Source organism: Pipra filicauda, unplaced genomic scaffold (genome assembly GCF_003945595.2).
Source record: "Pipra filicauda isolate LSUMZ 115617 unplaced genomic scaffold, ASM394559v2 scaffold615_size277210_pilon, whole genome shotgun sequence".
Classification (NCBI taxonomy): Eukaryota; Metazoa; Chordata; class Aves; order Passeriformes; family Pipridae; genus Pipra; species Pipra filicauda.
In genome coordinates, this window is record NW_024104771.1 from 137729 (window position 1) to 153689 (window position 15961).

A 15961-nucleotide genomic window follows, 5' to 3' on the forward strand; every position below is an offset into this window, starting at 1 on the left:
AAAAAAACAAACACCCAATTCCTTGTTTTCCAACCTCTTCCAAAGCCTGGGTTCCCAAATCTCCTCCCAGGAGTGGTGCAGAGCCCCAGCCAGCACCTCTCAGCCCCCTCACTCAATAAGTGCCTCTCACTGACCCCCTGTGTGTCTCCTGCTGTCGCCCAGTGGGATAAATCCCAAATTTGGGGGGATTCCAGCACGGATTCTGGGTGTTTTGGGAGATCAGTGCATTGTCCCACAACTGGCTGCACAAGGGACTGATCCCAACAGCCTTCCCTCCTTCCCATCCCTCTCTCCCTGGTCCTGGCACGTTTCTGATTCCAGGGGGTGGAACGTGGCTGAATTTTGGAAGAATCTGACCAAGTCTGGGCACGACCTCAGGGCCTTGGGGTTTTATCTTGGGCTGGGGGTGACGGGCACCACGTGGGCAACAACATGGCAACGGGAATTTGGGATCTCGGAGTAACAAAAAGTGAGAAATAAAATAAAGATCCCCCCTCCTTGGACAAAGGGAGGTGGCAGAGCCCAGGCTGACACTCCTGCTCACCCAAACCAGTGCTGAGGAACGTCTGCTCCCAAATCCCAAGGATCTGAGGGATGGCAGGTCCAGCTCTGTGTGTGTGTGCAGTCACCACACAAAAACAGGCACTTCAGGGCTGAGGGGGCAGCCCCGAAATTTAGCATTTTAGCCCTAATTTGCTGAATACATTTGCTCTCTGTAGCAGCTGCTTTCAAGCCTGAGATTCCTCACGTGGGAGGGGGCAGCAGGGTGAGACCTGAGGTTTTTACAGCTCACCTGAGCCAGGGGAGCTTTAAAAACCAGCTCCTGCACTGAGCAGGGGGTCCCCGTGCCAGGGATTTTGGGTGGCACCTCTGGGGGTTGCCAAGGAGGGGGAACGACACAGCTGAGGGGAGGAGGGGGAAACAAGAGAAAAAAAAAATCAAAAGGAGTTTAAAAAGTGCAAGGACACAATTGTGCCGGAGCGATGGTGGGGGGGGGGGGGGGGGGGGCAGGGAGCCAAAATGCTTGGGTTGGACTGAAAGATCTCAGTCCCAGTTTGGAGGTGGCAGTTTGGTGGGGGGAGGTGGCACAGCTCACCTTGGCCCTCCAGAGGTGTCTGGGGACAGGGATGTGCCAGCGAGAGCCCCCAGGTCTGTGCTGTAGGGCCTGCCAGGAAGGGAGGCTTTTTTTTTTTCCTGCTTTTTTTTTCCACTTTTAGCTGCCATCTCCACCTTCCCAATAGCTTCTTAACCTTGTTAAAACATTAGCTTTTCTTTATATATATATATAAAAAAATTATATATATATATATATATAATATATATATATTTCTGGGCAGACAGCAGCATTCTGCCCAGTTCACAGAACTGCAGGCTGAGAGCAGAAAGGTTTTCTCTCTCCTTTTTTTAGCCTTAATTCGACCATCATGGTGACAATCTTCCAAACAACCAAATAAAATAACATAAAATAAAATAAAAATAAAATAAAATAAAAATGGAAGAAAGATATTTAGCAGATGAGTTTTGCCTAGGACAAGCTTTTCTAGTACATCAGCACAGCCCCACTGCTGACAGATTTGAATAGTGCAAACTAGTTTTAAAGGCAGTGGGAATGTGCTGAAAAATGTCATTAAGGTCCAACAACTTGGTTTTTAAGACCCTCAGATTTTTTTTTGCCAGCTGGAGCCTTCCCTGCCTGCCCCCAGGAGCTCTGGAGTTACCCAGGGCACGAGGAAAAGAAGGGGCATTGGTACGTTTGACGTAGGGGTTCCCCTTCCCCAGAGCTGCCCCACCTGTCCATCCACCCATCCATCCATCCATCCCTCCATCCATCCATCCATCCATCCATCCATCCATCCATCCATCCATCCATCCATCCATCCATCCATCCACCCATCCATCCATCCATCCACCCATCCATCCATCCATCCACCCATCCATCCATCCATCCATCCATCCATCCATCCATCCATCCACCCATCCATCCATCCATCCACCCATCCATCCACCCATCCATCCATCCATCCACCCATCCATCCATCCATCCATCCATCCATCCACCCATCCATCCATCCATCCATCCATCCATCCCTCCATCCATCCATCCATCCATCCACCCATCCATCCATCCATCCATCCATCCCTCCATCCATCCATCCACCCATCCATCCATCCATCCTTCCATCCATCCATCCATCCCTCCATCCACCCATCCATCCATCCATCCTTCCATCCATCCCTCCATCCATCCCTCCATCCATCCATCCATCCATCCATCCATCCATCCATCCATCCATCCATCCATCCATCCATCCATCCATCCTTCCATCCCTCCATCCCTCCATCCTTCCATCCATCCTTCCATCCATCCATCCATCCATCCCTCCATCCATCCACCCCTCCATCCTTCCATCCATCCACCCATCCATCCATCCATCCTTCCATCCATCCTTCCATCCATCCCTCCATCCATCCACCCATCCCTCCATCCCTCCTTCCATCCCTCCTTCCATCCCTCCTTCCATCCCTCCTTCCATCCATCCCTCCATCCCTCCATCCCTCCTTCCATCCCTCCCTCCATCCATCCCTCCATCCCTCCATCCATCCAAGCTCAGAGGAAGCCGATTCCTGGCTGAGGTTCCGGGCTGCAAGATGGAATTAAGGTCAAAAGGTGGAGGATGACGAAGGGTCCGATGTCCCGGCTCAGGATCCTGGTCACTGTCCCATTCCTTGGAGATCCCCTTTTCCCAAGAGCCCAGGACCAGCGGAAGAACACGGTTTTTGCCAGACTGGAGTGATCTGTGGTGGGTAGGAAAGAACAGGGATGGGATTTGGGACTCTCTTCCCCAAACACATTTTGATCTCCGAGCTCAGGTCCAGGAATCCACCTCCAGGCTCAAATGCACCTTCTGGCGTTGGATAAATCCCGGCTCCAGCCCCTTTTGCACACTGAACTGTTATCCTCTGGGAATCCTGGAAGGGAAGAGGCGGCCCAGAGCAGGAATGTGCTTTTCAGGTGAGGGCAGCACCGACCCCACAGCAGCTGGCAGGGCAGGAGTGGCAATGTCCTTCCAAGGAGCAGGTGGCCTTCCCCCTGTCCCCAGCTCCACTCCTCATCCGTTACTCCCACTTGTGTCTTTCCAGGCTGGATTTGGCTCCAGCTGAGCTGTTGGGGCTACACAGGGAAGAGCCCAGCGGGTGAGAAATCTCAGCTCCAGGAATTCTTCCCAACGTCCCCACCTGGGCACGGCCACCACGCCCCTTCCCGGCGCTGTCCCACCCAGTGCTGCCTCCGTGGGCACTGCCAGGTTCTGTCCCATCCAGTGCTGCCTCCGTGGGCACTGCCAGGTTCCTCAGGCTCGGCACAGGGGGGGCTCCCACCCCCAGGAATGCCCGGGAAGCTCATCCTGGGGGTTACACACAGGTGGAGGAGGTCGGGCAGGATCTGGTGGAATTCCTGGAATTCCCTCCTCCACACGGAGCGGGTTGGCAGGGAAACCCCCCCACACCTTCACTCCTCACGACACCAGGGCTCGGCCACAGACGTCCTGTCTTCCCAAAAGCACCTCTTGGCGTGGCCCAGCGCAGGGAACGCTCCTCGGAAGCCTTGTGCTCATTGCTCTAACAGTGTCAAGGTTGGCTGTGGAAAAGCCACGTTCCCCTGGGCAGAGGAGTTGGCTGCTGGTTTTTTCGGGGTCAGGGGGGGAGCTTAGCCCTTGTCCTGGGTAAGAGGAGCTCCCTTTTCATTCATGTTCTTTAAAAAAAAAACAAAAACAAACAAACAGAAAGAGACGCAGAGGAGACAGGTATGAGAGGAGACAGGAATCAGAGGGCCCTGATGTGCTGCACGCCCGGCCCTGCTCGCTGGCACCTCTCAGGCTCCTCCAAAACCAAGAGACACGGCAGCCCCAGGGTTCCCTCTGCCTGGTTCAGGCCCAACTGGCCCCTCAGCCCTGGCCTGTGGCTCCTAAATGTCTCCAGCCAGGGCTGGACCTCCTGGGTACAGGCACAGGTAGAGGGGAGGGATGGAGGAGGTGGAAGTGTCGCCCCACCAGCCCCTGGGCACGGGTGTCCTGGCACAGGGCCGTTCCCAGAGAGGTTGGAAGCCTCTCCACCTCTCCTCCGGGGTGCAAGACTCCTCCTAACCCCTGGGTGTCAACATGGAGCCACCTTCGTGTTCCCTCACCAGGCTCTGCGGGGCCAGCCCTGCCCGGGGCACCTCATCCCATCCAAATCCTGGGGAGAAGGGAGCCAAACCCACAGCCTGTCCCTGCCTGGGGCACCTCATCCCATCCAAATCCTGGGGAGAAGGGAGCCAAACCCACGGCCTGTCCCTGCCTGGGGCACCTCATCCCATCCAAATCCTGGGGAGAAGGGAGCCAAACCCACGGCCTGTCCCTGCCTGGGGCACCTCATCCCATCCAAATCCTGGGGAGAAGGGAGCCAAACCCACGGCCTGTCCCTGCCTGGGGCACCTCATCCCATCCAAATCCTGGGGAGAAGGGAGCCAAACCCACGGCCTGTCCCTGCCTGGGGCACCTCATCCCATCCAAATCCTGGGGAGAAGGGAGCCAAACCCACGGCCTGTCCCTGCCTGGGGCAGCCGTGTGTCTGCACACACAGGTAAGGACCCCTCGGGAGCCCCTGGGCCTGCCAGGGACAGGGATCCCTGGGATCAGGGATGCAGCAAAGCCAAGGAGTATCCCGGCCCTGCTCCCCCAAATAACCTGGAGCACAGGTGTGCCTGCCCAGGGCTCTGGGGGTCAGGGGAGTGCCAGCAGCATACGCACCGTTCCTTTGGGGGTGTTGCCATCAGCCTGCAGGTTGAGGAAGGGGTTGGGCTGTGCTGTCAGGACGGGTGGGAGGCCCGTTCCCGAGGCCAGGAGGCTGTTCCCAGGAGTGCTGAGCGGTGGGGTGGCCTGGGGGGCCAGGAGGGCATTGCCAGGGTTGAGCTGCTGCGGGGACAGGGAGGCCAGGAGGGAGCTGGTGCTGGGGGGCGGTTGGGGGGCCGAGGTCATCAGGGCGGGGGCCGAGGTGGCGGCCAGGAGGGAGCTTATGGACAGCTGGGACGAGCTGCTCATCTGCAGCCGCTGCAGCTCCCGCTTCTGCTGGATCTGCTGCATCATCTGGAACACCAGGGCCTGCTGCTCCTGCGGGCAAAGGGGGAGGGAGACGAGTCACGGCGGGGACAGAGCGCTCGGGAGGAGGTGGCACCTCGAGCTGTGCCAGGGGAGGTTCAGGGGGGGGATTAGGGAAAATTTCTTCGCTGGAAGAGGGGTTAAGCACTGGAACAGGGCTGCCCAGGGAAGTGGTGGAGTCACCATCCCTGGAAGTGTCCAAAAAGCAAGCAGAGGTGTCACTAGGATATGGTTAAGTGGGATTCGGTTGGGATTTGGTTGACGTTTGGACTCGATCTTGGAGGCCTTTTCCAACCTCAATGATTCCATGACACACTCTATCCCAGGCAATGCTACTGGAGACAGGGAGAAAGTCCCCTTGATCCCATCTCTGCAGGGAGAGAGAGGATCAGTCTGCCTTGTGTTCATTAACAGCCTGTGCCTATGACCTTTCCAACCCCGCTGTTTCCCGACACACAGGATTAGTGAACCCTCACCCAGACACCTGCAGGCACACAAATCCACTCAGCAATTCCCAATCCATCAACCCAAGGATTTTAAGTCTGTGGCCTTCACAATCCTGAATTTCCAGACTGGCTCCTAATTTCCTCCCCCGGCTCATCCCAATTCCCAGCTCAGCCCTGACCCACAGGGGGGGTGCAGGTGAGCAGGACCTGAGTGGGGGACGAGGGTCACACCTCACCTGCATCCAGAGGGACGCCCTCAAATCCAGCAAACTGCAGGAATCGCTATGGCAACCATCGACCAGTGCAGCAGGCTGAGAGCTGACACTGTTGTGCCCCCACGGGGATGCAGCTGATGACACAGTGACATCAGCTGCTCCACAGAGAGGCCCTCTGAAACTTGCTTTTCCTGGGATATAAATAACCTGACCCAGAAACCCATCCAGAGCGACGGGCCAGGCTCCAGGGAGACAGAAAGGAGCAGAGCACAGCTCCATTGATGGCAGCTGGTGGCATTCCTGGGTGGCTCCACCCAGGGCAGGGACAGCGCCGAGGGCTCCGCAGGGCACTGACTGTGGTTTTACACCCAGTCTGCCCCCTCTCCACGCAGCCTTTCCCACCACAGGGCTGCTGTTTGACCCCCCAAGAGCCTCAGAGCAGCTGCCTGGTCCTTTTCCTGACCCCAAAATCCTCAGCCACCTGCAGAGTCCTGCTGGCATTTCCAGTTCTCCGGGTAAATGTGCCCAGACACGGATCACCTGCCTCAGGACTAGAGTAATTTGGTGTTTACCTCCTTCTAACCTCAAACAGTGTCCTCAAGAGTGCTCCTCACCTCCCGTGGGCCTCAGCACACCTGGGAGCCCAGAGCCCAGCCCCCCCAGCAGCAGGATCAGACATGATTTGCATCCAAGGATGGCTGGAGGAGGAAAGAGCTCAACGCATTTTACTCCCCCCCTCCCCGATTCTAGGGTGGCTCAGAAGTTCCCACCTTCTCACCCCCCTCAGGACGTGGGAAACCCAGATTAAATTTTTTCCCTTCGTACAAAGAAAACGGTTCAAATCCCAGCTCCCCTCCTCGGGAGGTGCTGCACCTTCCTGCCTAAAGCTTCGCTCCTCATTCCACCCACAGCATCCGGGAGCCGGGAAAAGGCGCCCGGCTCGGCGTCCCCGTGGGCAGGGGACTCGGGGCAAGGAGGCAGCCCTAAGTTTTGCCCTCTGCTGCGAGGTTTTCCCGCTGGACAGCTCAGCACTCACCGGATTAAGCGGCTGGGAAGTCAGGAGCTGCTGGAGCTGCTGGAGCTGCTGCTCGTGCTGGTGCAGGACGTGCCGCTGCTGCTCCGTCAGGGGACTCAGGCTGGGAATGCTGCGAGGGAACAGGGCAGGGAACGTCAGCGCGGCCCCTCTCGGTTCCTGCACGCACAGGGCTCGTCCCTCCCTCCCTCCCGGAGCTAAACTGCTGCTGGAGAGGGCAGGGCCGTGCCCCCGAGCCCCCCGTCCTCACCTGCTCAGGCTGGTGGAGAGCTGCAGGGCCGGGGGCCCGCCCGGCCCCTGCGTCGGCGCGCTGGCGGGCTGGGCGGCCTGGGCTCCGTTCAGGTTCCCCAGGATCCCGTTGATGGGCATCTGCTGGCCTCCTGCCAGGGTCCCCATCAGGCCGTCCACCATGGGCACCGTGGAGAGGCTGTGGCTGGCACTGGTGCCTCCCCCCAGCCCGCCGCCGGCCACCCGGGCCAGGCCGTTCACCTGCTGCACCCCGGGCAGGGGTAGCGAGGCAGGACTCTGCTGCAGCATGGGCAGGGGCGGAGGGGTGCTGTGGAAGGACAGGGAGGAGCTGCTCCTGCTGGGACACCCTGAGTGAGGGTCCTGGGGGAGAAACGGACACAAGAGCATCGGACTGGGGCGGCTGCCAGAGGTCGGCTCAGCTCCGAGGGCGCCGAGGGCGGGAGCTGGAGGTGGGAAGGGGGGGGACTGTGAGTGCAAGTGCAGGTCAGAGGGGTCCCAGAACTCAGACATGCTTTGGCTGGATCTCCAGGATAACTCACGCTCCCGGTCTCAGCTACTCTACTCAGACCTCAGCACTGAGATGAAGAACGGGCACGCCGGGGAAAGAATTCCTGATTCTGAGCCTGGGCTACGAGGCTTTAGGAGCTGGCTACCGAGTCAGAGTCCTGGGACTGCACTGCTCCCTCCCTGAGCCCCTTCCCGGCCGGCTGGCGGGCGCAGGGGCCGTGTTACCTCAGAGGAAGTGGAGAGGGAGTTCTCAATCCCAAAGCTGTTCTTGCACGGGGGGCTCTTGCTGATGCTCAGGGAATCGTTGTTGCAGACTGGAGGGGGGAAAGAAGTGAGGATGCAGAGTCAGGGCTGGAGCCTGACAGCCAGGGACAGTGTGTAAACGGGTCAGACCCCCCCGCGTGACCCCCCTGCCCACCCCGGGGCACAGGGGGGGTGTCCCCCTGTCCCCTCACCGTTGGGAGGCAGGATGTACTGGGCCTGGCTGCCGGGGCCGTTGCTGCTGGTCACCACGGGGAAGGGGACGGAGAGCTGGACGTTGAGGAGCTGCAAACGCTCCTTCTTGGCCGTCAGAGTCATGATCTGCTCCTGCAGCCGCTGGTTCTCCTTCTGCAGCGAGTGCAGGGCCTTGAGCATTTCTACAACTGCAGGGGAAGGAAGGGGGCAGGGGACGGGGGCAGGGGAGAGAAGGAGGATGGAGGAAAGAGGAGAAGGGGATCACGGGATCCACAGTTAGACCCCACTCTGGGAGGAGACTGGCCCCAACCCCCAGTCCCACTGGCAGCTACTCCCCCATGGCACACACTGGTGCTTTGTCCCCCACCCGGCTCCGCTGCCTGTGGGCAAAATCCCAGCTGGCTCCCACACAAACACACACAAGGACCTCTCCTCTCTCAGTGACTCACTGTTCACTCCGGCTTCCCCGTTGCCCTGCTTCTCCAGGAGCTGCTCGATGTTGGGGGTGGCCTGGGGAACATTCTCCAGCTGCCCACTGCTGCTGCAGGACACGGTCTGGTCGAACAGGGTCGGCAGGCTGCTGATGGGGGACCTGGGCGAGGGTTGGGGGGTGTCAGAGAGGCTTCCCTGCTCCATCCTCCTCCGCTCCCTGCTCCCACAGCTCCTGTGCCTCATGCTGGGAGTGGCTGCATCCCCCCCCCCCCCACCTCAGCCTCCTCTGCTCCACTCCAGGTGAGCCTCTCGTTCCTGTTAGTCCTGGCTTGTGTTAGGAAAGCAAAGCAGCCCCATCCCTTTCTATCCCATCCGATCCCATCCCAGTGCATCGCATCCCATCCGATCATATCCCATCCCATCCCATCCTTCCCAGCCCCGAGGAGCAGGGAAGGAGCCGCCTCCTCCTCCTCCCCAGCCTCTTTCCCTTTCCTTGCTGTGTCATCCCACGGCTTCCCGGGGTTCCCGCGCGGTGCCCGCGGGCGGGGAGGACTCCTGAAGGACACTCACATGGAAGAGAGACTCTCCTGCGGCGACGTCCCTCGGCAGCCGAAGCTGCAATCCTCCAGGTCCGGCTCTGCGCGGGGAGAGGGACAGAAGGGGCCGGTGTTGAGCGGCGGGCGGTGCCCGGGGTGTCCCCGCTAGATGGGAGCACCGAGCAGCACCGACACACCGACAGACACCGGGAGGCACCGACAGACACCGAGCAGCACCGACACACCGACAGACACCGGGAGGCACCGACAGACACCGGGAGGCACCGGGAAACCGGGCAGGACCGAGACACACCGAGAGACACCGAGACACCGACAGATACCGAGCGGCACCGAGAGACACCGACAGACATCGGGTAGCACCGAGAGACACCGAGAGACACCGGGAGACACCGAGCAGCACGGGGAGACACCGGGAGACACCGGGCAGGACCGAGAGACACCGGGAGACACCGGGCAGCACCGAAACACTGGGCACGACCGAAAGACACTGAACGGCACCGACAGACACCGGGCAGCACCGAGACACCGGACACGACGGAGAGACACCGAACGGCACCAAGAGACACTGGCAGGACCGAGAGACACCGAGAGACACCGAGAGGCACCGAGAGACACCGGGCAGCACCGCACCGGGCAGCACCGAGAAGCACCGAGCAGGACCAGGTAGCACCGGGCAGAACCGCACCGATCAGTCCCGAACAAGCCCGGACAGAACCGCACCGAGCGGCCCCGATCGATCAACCCCGATCAGCCCCGGGCAGCGCCAGCCCCGCGCTGCGCAACGCGGGGCCGGACCCGCCTCCCCCGGGGAGGGGCCGCTGGCACCGCCTGGCACCCCCGGCACGGGGGGGTCACCCCGGGGAGGTCACCCGGGCCCGCTCTGCCCCCGCGATGGGCGAGGAGGAGGTTTTCCTTGAGCTGGAAAACCGTTCCTTGAGCTGGTTTTCCCGGAGCTGCCGGGGGGGGTGTGGGGGGATGGATAAATCCTGTGCCCAGCCCTGCGCGGCTTTGCCCTTCGCCACTGCAGATCCACCCCCCTCCCCCGCCTCCAGGATCGACCCTGGAATCCTGGAGGATCAGTCTGTGATTCTTCGTAGAACGACAGAGTCGTTTATGTCGGAAAAGACCTCCGAGATCAGCCAGGATCCAGGATCCTTTCCCGAAACCCAGCGGGGGTTCTCCAAAGTTTCCAGGTGCTCAGCTCCTTTCTAAGGAGCTTAAACGGAACGGAATCGTTCCAGTTGGAAAAGCCCTCCAAGGTCATCGAGCCCAAACATTAACCCAGCACTGCCACGTTCACCACCAAACCCTGTCCCCAAGTGCCACATCCACACGTTTTTTGAGCACTTCCAGGGCTGGTGACTCCACCACTGCCCTGGGCAACCTGGGCCAGTGCCTGACCACCTTTCCGTGATGAAATTTTCCTCTGATGTCCAACCTGACCCTCCCTGTCCAACCTGACCTCCCCTGGCACAGCCTGAGGCCGTTCCCTCTCCTCCTGTCCCTTGTTCCCTGGGAGCAGAGCCCGACCCCCCCCGGCTCCCCCCTCCTGTCAGGGGGTTGCAGAGCCAGAAGGTCCCCCCTGAGCCTCCTTTTCTCCAGGCTGAGCCCCCCCAGCTGCTCCTGCTGCTCCAGCCCCTTCCCCAGCTCCACTGCCATTCCCTGGCCACGCTCCAGCATCTTGATGTCCTTCTTGTCATGAGGGGCCCAGAAGTGACCCCAGGATTCGAGCTGTGACCTCGGCAGTGCTCAGTTAAGAGGGGGGGAAATGCTTTAGTATCCAGAATCCTCCCCCCCCAGCCATCCCTCCATCCCAGGAAGCTGAGAACGGAGCCACATGCAGGATCTCTCCCATCCAAGGAGTAATCCAGGAGTGAACTGTATTTATCTGCCATTTGCTTCCCATCCCCGGGGCCTGCCAGCCCATAAACACACGCTCCCCTCGCTCTGGGACGTGTCAGATGTTGTGACTACAGCCCACACCAGCTGGCTCAGGGCCCCTCCTCTTCTTCACACAACACGAGACAGTTTCTCATGTGCAAGAATCCCGGAAATCTCCTGCAGGGAACGCTGTGATTTACAGTGGGATGCCCGGAGAGGGGGATTTGCTGTGGCTGGGAACAAGCAAACGCAGCTGTTGCTCAGCAGCTCTCACAGACAGGTAGGAGTGGGATCCTCGCTCCTTCATCCCCACGGGAATGTCCCTCTGGACACTGATTACAGCTGGGCCATCCTTCTGGGCAGGAGCTGTGGCTTTCTGGAGGTGACCAGCAGTTGCCACTCGACACTGGTCTCCCAGTATAAGAGCTGAGAGCACCTTCCAGTGCCTAAAGGGGCTCCAAGAGAGCTGGAGAGGGACTTTGGACCCAGGTCTGGAGTGACAGGACAAGGGCAATGGCCTTAAGCTGAAGGAGGGGGGATTTAGATGGGATATTGGGAGGAAATTCTTTAATATAAGGGTGGGGAGGCCCTGGCACAGGTTGCCCAGAGAAGCTGTGGCTGTCCCATCCCTGGAAGTGCCCAAGGCCGGGTTGGATGGGGTTTGGAGCAACGTGGGCCAGTGGAAGGTGTCCCTGCCCGTGGCAGGGGGTGGCACTGGATGACCTTTAAGGTCCCTTCCAACCCAAACCACTCCATGATTCCACACAAACATCCCCAGCCCACCCTGTGCAGCTTCCCCCAAACCATTTTAACTTGCAACTAAATAAAAATTCGGGGAAGGTTTGACTCCCTGCTCGTCCCTGTAACGTCGTTTGCTGCAGCCCAGGGAGGCTGCACACACATGATTCTGGTTTCTGAGGCAGCACCAGGCTCCACATTCAATTATCTCCTGGCCAACACCACCCTGATGTGTCCAGAACAGGAGATGACTGAGTTATCACCCAGAGACAGCCCTTCCCGAGGCAGCCAGCATGGAAAAGAGGCTTGAAGACAACCAGAAGAGATAAAAACGTTTGGTCTGTCATCATAACACGGCAGGATCCAGGACAAACCGTGGGAGGAAGGACTAGACAGTAGCTCAGATAAGAATCAGACTCTCTGTACTGCCAAAGGCAGCGTGGTTTGAACCTGCAGCAGTGAAAACAACTCCTCTGTTCCCCCAGTTCCCTCCAGCACATGGAAATGGGGAAAAGCTGAACTATTGCTGCAGTGAAAGCTCTGTCTCCACGGGATCTGTCTGCACAGACACTCTCAGGAACAGGAATCTGAATTAAAGACAAGGTGGGATTACTGAGAACTTCACGACCATCCTGTTAAACGATTTGGGATTAAAGGCATCACCACACTTTTAAGTGAAAAGGGCCCCCACACAGGAGGTTTAATGCATGTTAATTAATCCCCCTGGAGAAAAAAAAAAAAAAAACAAGTGAATTTGGCTTAATGCCCTCTGGGCCACTAATTCCAGCAGGAGATAGTGATGGACAGAGCTTAAACGTGACAAAACCCAGGAGCTGTTCTTTAAGGCTGCCTGGAATTGGGGAAAAAAAAAAGTATCCTGAAGCTTCTGAGATCCCTGTCAAACAAACAACAACAAAAAAAAAGCAATCTTGGAAAAGGAAATTAAGGATCAGGGGGGTTTTTTTTGAGCACTCTGTATGTTGGATTTTGCCTCCGTGATTCACTCTTCAGTAGCCCTGGGGCTGGAACAGGACCCGGACTCCAGGATTATCCCTGACAGGTGATTCCTTCCCTCTCCTGTCAGCACCTTGCCAAAACAACAGCATGGGGTCGAGGGAAAGGTAATTCCTTTCACCCCCTTCTTTCCATCCCTTAATTCCAGGTGGGTGAATCACTCCCGACTCCCACGGGCTGAGCTGTGCTGTCCCCTCCCAGCTCAGGGACAGACAGACAAAATACTGCCAGGGACACACAGAGGGACCTTCCAGGGGCTTGCACAGGTCAGGAGGAAAAAACACACGTGTCCATTCATGCTTCACATGCCCCCTTGTTAAGGCAAATGAGGGAACAGTGGTGTGGGATTATCTGGAGCACTCTGAGCCACCCCTAATGAGGGCTGTGTTTTCAAGTGCTTGTCACTCAGCGTGACACCAGACAGGCTTTTACCTCCCAGGATTCAGCATCCAGCACAGCTGAGCTCCCAGATTTCTGGGTTAGGGGAGCAGGAGGCTGTGGCACCAGTAACTAAACAGCTGAAAATCAGGAGGGTGCTTTTGTTTAACCACTGGTGCGAACCAAAAAAAAAAAAAAAAATCAGCCCTGCTCTGTCTGAGGGGGAAGAAAAGTAGGGAAATCTTATGATGCTTCAAGTTTTCCTGCTTGTTAACCAGGCAGTTCTCCAAGGAAAATGAATTTGCCTCGGTGGGAAAAAAAAAAAAAAAAGAGCAGTTGTAAGTGATTCAGGGCTGGCACGTTGGTGTTTGGGAGTGGAAAACCAGTGGGTTTTGTGGCATTCAGGACAAAGCCAAAGGGGAAGGGAAGAAAGTAACTCAGAACAGAAGAGGAAGATGAAAATTCGGAGCGTGAGAGAGAGAGAAACCCAAGGAAACAAAGCCCAAGGAAACAAAGCCCAAGGAAAAGCTTTCGAGGCATTTTGAGCAAGCAAAGCTCATCGTGGCTTTCACTGCGTGAAAAAAAAGACAACAAATTCTCCAGGGAAGGACTTGACACTCCTGCACTTTTCCAGGGAGACACACACCAGCCAGGGACACACCAGATGTGTTTTAGGGGAACACAAGCACCCCCTGCTCAGGGAGAGCCCCTCTCTCAGCCCTGGCTCTCACACAGAGGGGGGGAGCAGGCAGGGAGGGCAGCTGGAGACGACCAGAGTTGCCTCCACTCTTCCAGGGAGCCCCCCCTGGGAATTCCAGGCTCACATACCTTGGGATTCACGTACCTGCCCGGCTGCTTTCCGACTGGTTCAGGAGGGGGTTGATCGACAGCCCTGATGTGAGGGGGCTTCCAAAGATATGTGAGGAAGGGAGGCTGAATGTTGAACCTGCCAGTGAGAACACCTGCAGGGACAGCAAGCAGGGAGGGGGGAGATGTGGCTCAGAGAAGTGACTTCTCGAAAGCACAAGAGGAAAATAACTTCATTATTCCATCTCTTCCCGACTCCAACCCTGAGAGGGTGTTATAAAAATATCTCCCTGGCAGTCTCGCTAGACAGCTGAGATCTTCCCAGCCCTGCCTCAGAGCCAGGAGCCTGAAGGAGCCGTGTTAACACTGCAAAACTCTGTAAAACACCTCTCAGAGAGCTCCTGACGAGGCTCCGTGTCCTGGCACAGCCCACCCAGCCGGGACCTGCCAGCCCTCCCTCGGGGGGCCTGTGCTGCTGGGCAGGCAGGGCTGGCACTGCTGGCAGGACCCAGCACAGGACCCACCTACCAGAGCAGTGGGAAGTTCCCAGTCAGTGGGAAGCCACCTGTCCTTTTTAGGCTCCAATTCCTCCCAAACCCACACAGGTCGTGCGGGCTGTGACACCCCCACACCTCCAAAGTGCAGGAAGAGCAGCTGTTCCCACGGGGGAAAGCAGCTCCCCCCGTGCCCACAGGTGGCCCTGGCTCTGCCCAACCCTCTCCCAGAGCAACCCCTGGGCAGGTCCTGCTGTCCTTACCTGCGTGGTGGACACGGAGGAGGAGGAGGAGGCTGGGATGGTGCTGGCGAAGGGGGAGCGGTTGAGCTGCGGGAGGGACGAGGTGCCCTGGTGTGCCAGGAGGCTGGAGGAGAGGGGGGTGCTGCACACAGCCCTGAGCACCCCACCCCCGTGGGAAATGGGGTCCTTGTTACTGGTGTAGATCCCTGCAAGGGGGAGGGGGGAGATGGGTTAGAGAGACAGGATTCCCTCCTCTCCCTTCCAGGGCCTGGTTTTCAGCAGGGCTGGAGCTCAGTGGCACCAGTGCAATTCCAGGGTGGTCTCAGCCCACAACCCCTCTATCCAAAGGTGTATCTCCGAGTTTTCCAGCCTTGCCCCTTCCCCAGTGCATCCAGATGCAATCCAACAGGCAAATCACAGCGCTGGGAGACTCACCCAAGGCACGAATCGTGGCAGAAGTGGGATGGACTCAAAGAGTTCACACACCTGCCCCCTTCTGCGGTGCCCACAGAGACAAAAACGGGGAAGAGGGAGAGAGGAGAGAGCTGCTGCCGAGGGAGGGGACCCGTCTGCCTTCCCTTGGCTCAGGAATGCAGTGCCCAGAGCAGGGGGAGCCCTGCCAAGAGCTCTGCACGAGAGAAGAATGGGAGAGAACGAGCAGAACAGGGCAACGAGCAAGAACAGGGGGAACACGGAGGCCTGGCAGCCTCCTCCTCTTTGAAACATCCCTTTGTTTGTTCCAGGGAGAGGCAAAAAAAAAGAAAAAATTGGCCCAAGGTTAGGGCTGGGGAAGCTGCCTGGATTCCTGCAGCTCCTTCCCTCCAGACAAACGGCCCCGGGCTCCTGGAACACAACAAAACTACCTCCCCCCCTGCAATCTGACCTAAATTGGAGCATCTGCAAACAACCCACAATAGACCGACGACAAGTTCTGCTGCCAGAACAGTGTCAAACCTCAGCCCCTCCTCTGCTGCTGCCTTAACCCCTTCCTGCCCCGTGTCCTGCCTGTCCTCACCCTGGCCTGGCTGGGGAAGGCAGCTCAGGCTGGGAACAGCTGTAAGGACGTGGATGTGGTAAGAGCAGGACGAGAGGTTTTGCTTTTAAAAGAGGGGTTAAACTTGAACCGCTGAGGAGAGTCTCTAATTTGGGGTCAGACTGTGGTTGTTCTGGTTTGGCCTGTGAATATCCCTCTCTATCGAGCTGGAAATTCAGCTCTGGCTGGCTGAGGCTTTGCAGCCCTTGAGCAAAAAGGGTTTGGAACGTCCCCCCTCCCCAGCTCAGACCTGCACCCCAGCCCCAGCCCCAGCAGACCCGGAGGAGATTCCAGGATGAAGGGCCAGGACGGAACAGGGGGAGCCCAGAGGTGGATGTTTATGG

The 15961-nt window shown here is 58.2% G+C and overlaps 1 protein-coding gene across 2 annotated transcripts in view; it reads right to left on the minus strand.

The window, feature by feature from the left end:
* Positions 1-2535: 2535 nt before the first annotated feature.
* Positions 2536-15961, minus strand: part of MLLT6 (MLLT6, PHD finger containing) — a 42571-nt gene continuing 29145 nt past the window's right edge. For both annotated transcript variants that reach the window (XM_027722463.2, XM_027722462.2), the window contains exons 11-20: positions 14606-14790; positions 13886-14003; positions 9044-9110; positions 8491-8633; positions 8041-8229; positions 7811-7899; positions 7080-7438; positions 6833-6941; positions 4788-5147; positions 2536-3751 (exon numbers count right to left, since the gene is read on the minus strand). In XM_027722463.2, the coding sequence (XP_027578264.2) occupies positions 3707-3751; positions 4788-5147; positions 6833-6941; positions 7080-7438; positions 7811-7899; positions 8041-8229; positions 8491-8633; positions 9044-9110; positions 13886-14003; positions 14606-14790 (1664 nt within the window). In that variant the 3' untranslated portion in view covers positions 2536-3706. The remainder of the gene's footprint in view (positions 3752-4787; positions 5148-6832; positions 6942-7079; positions 7439-7810; positions 7900-8040; positions 8230-8490; positions 8634-9043; positions 9111-13885; positions 14004-14605; positions 14791-15961) is intronic.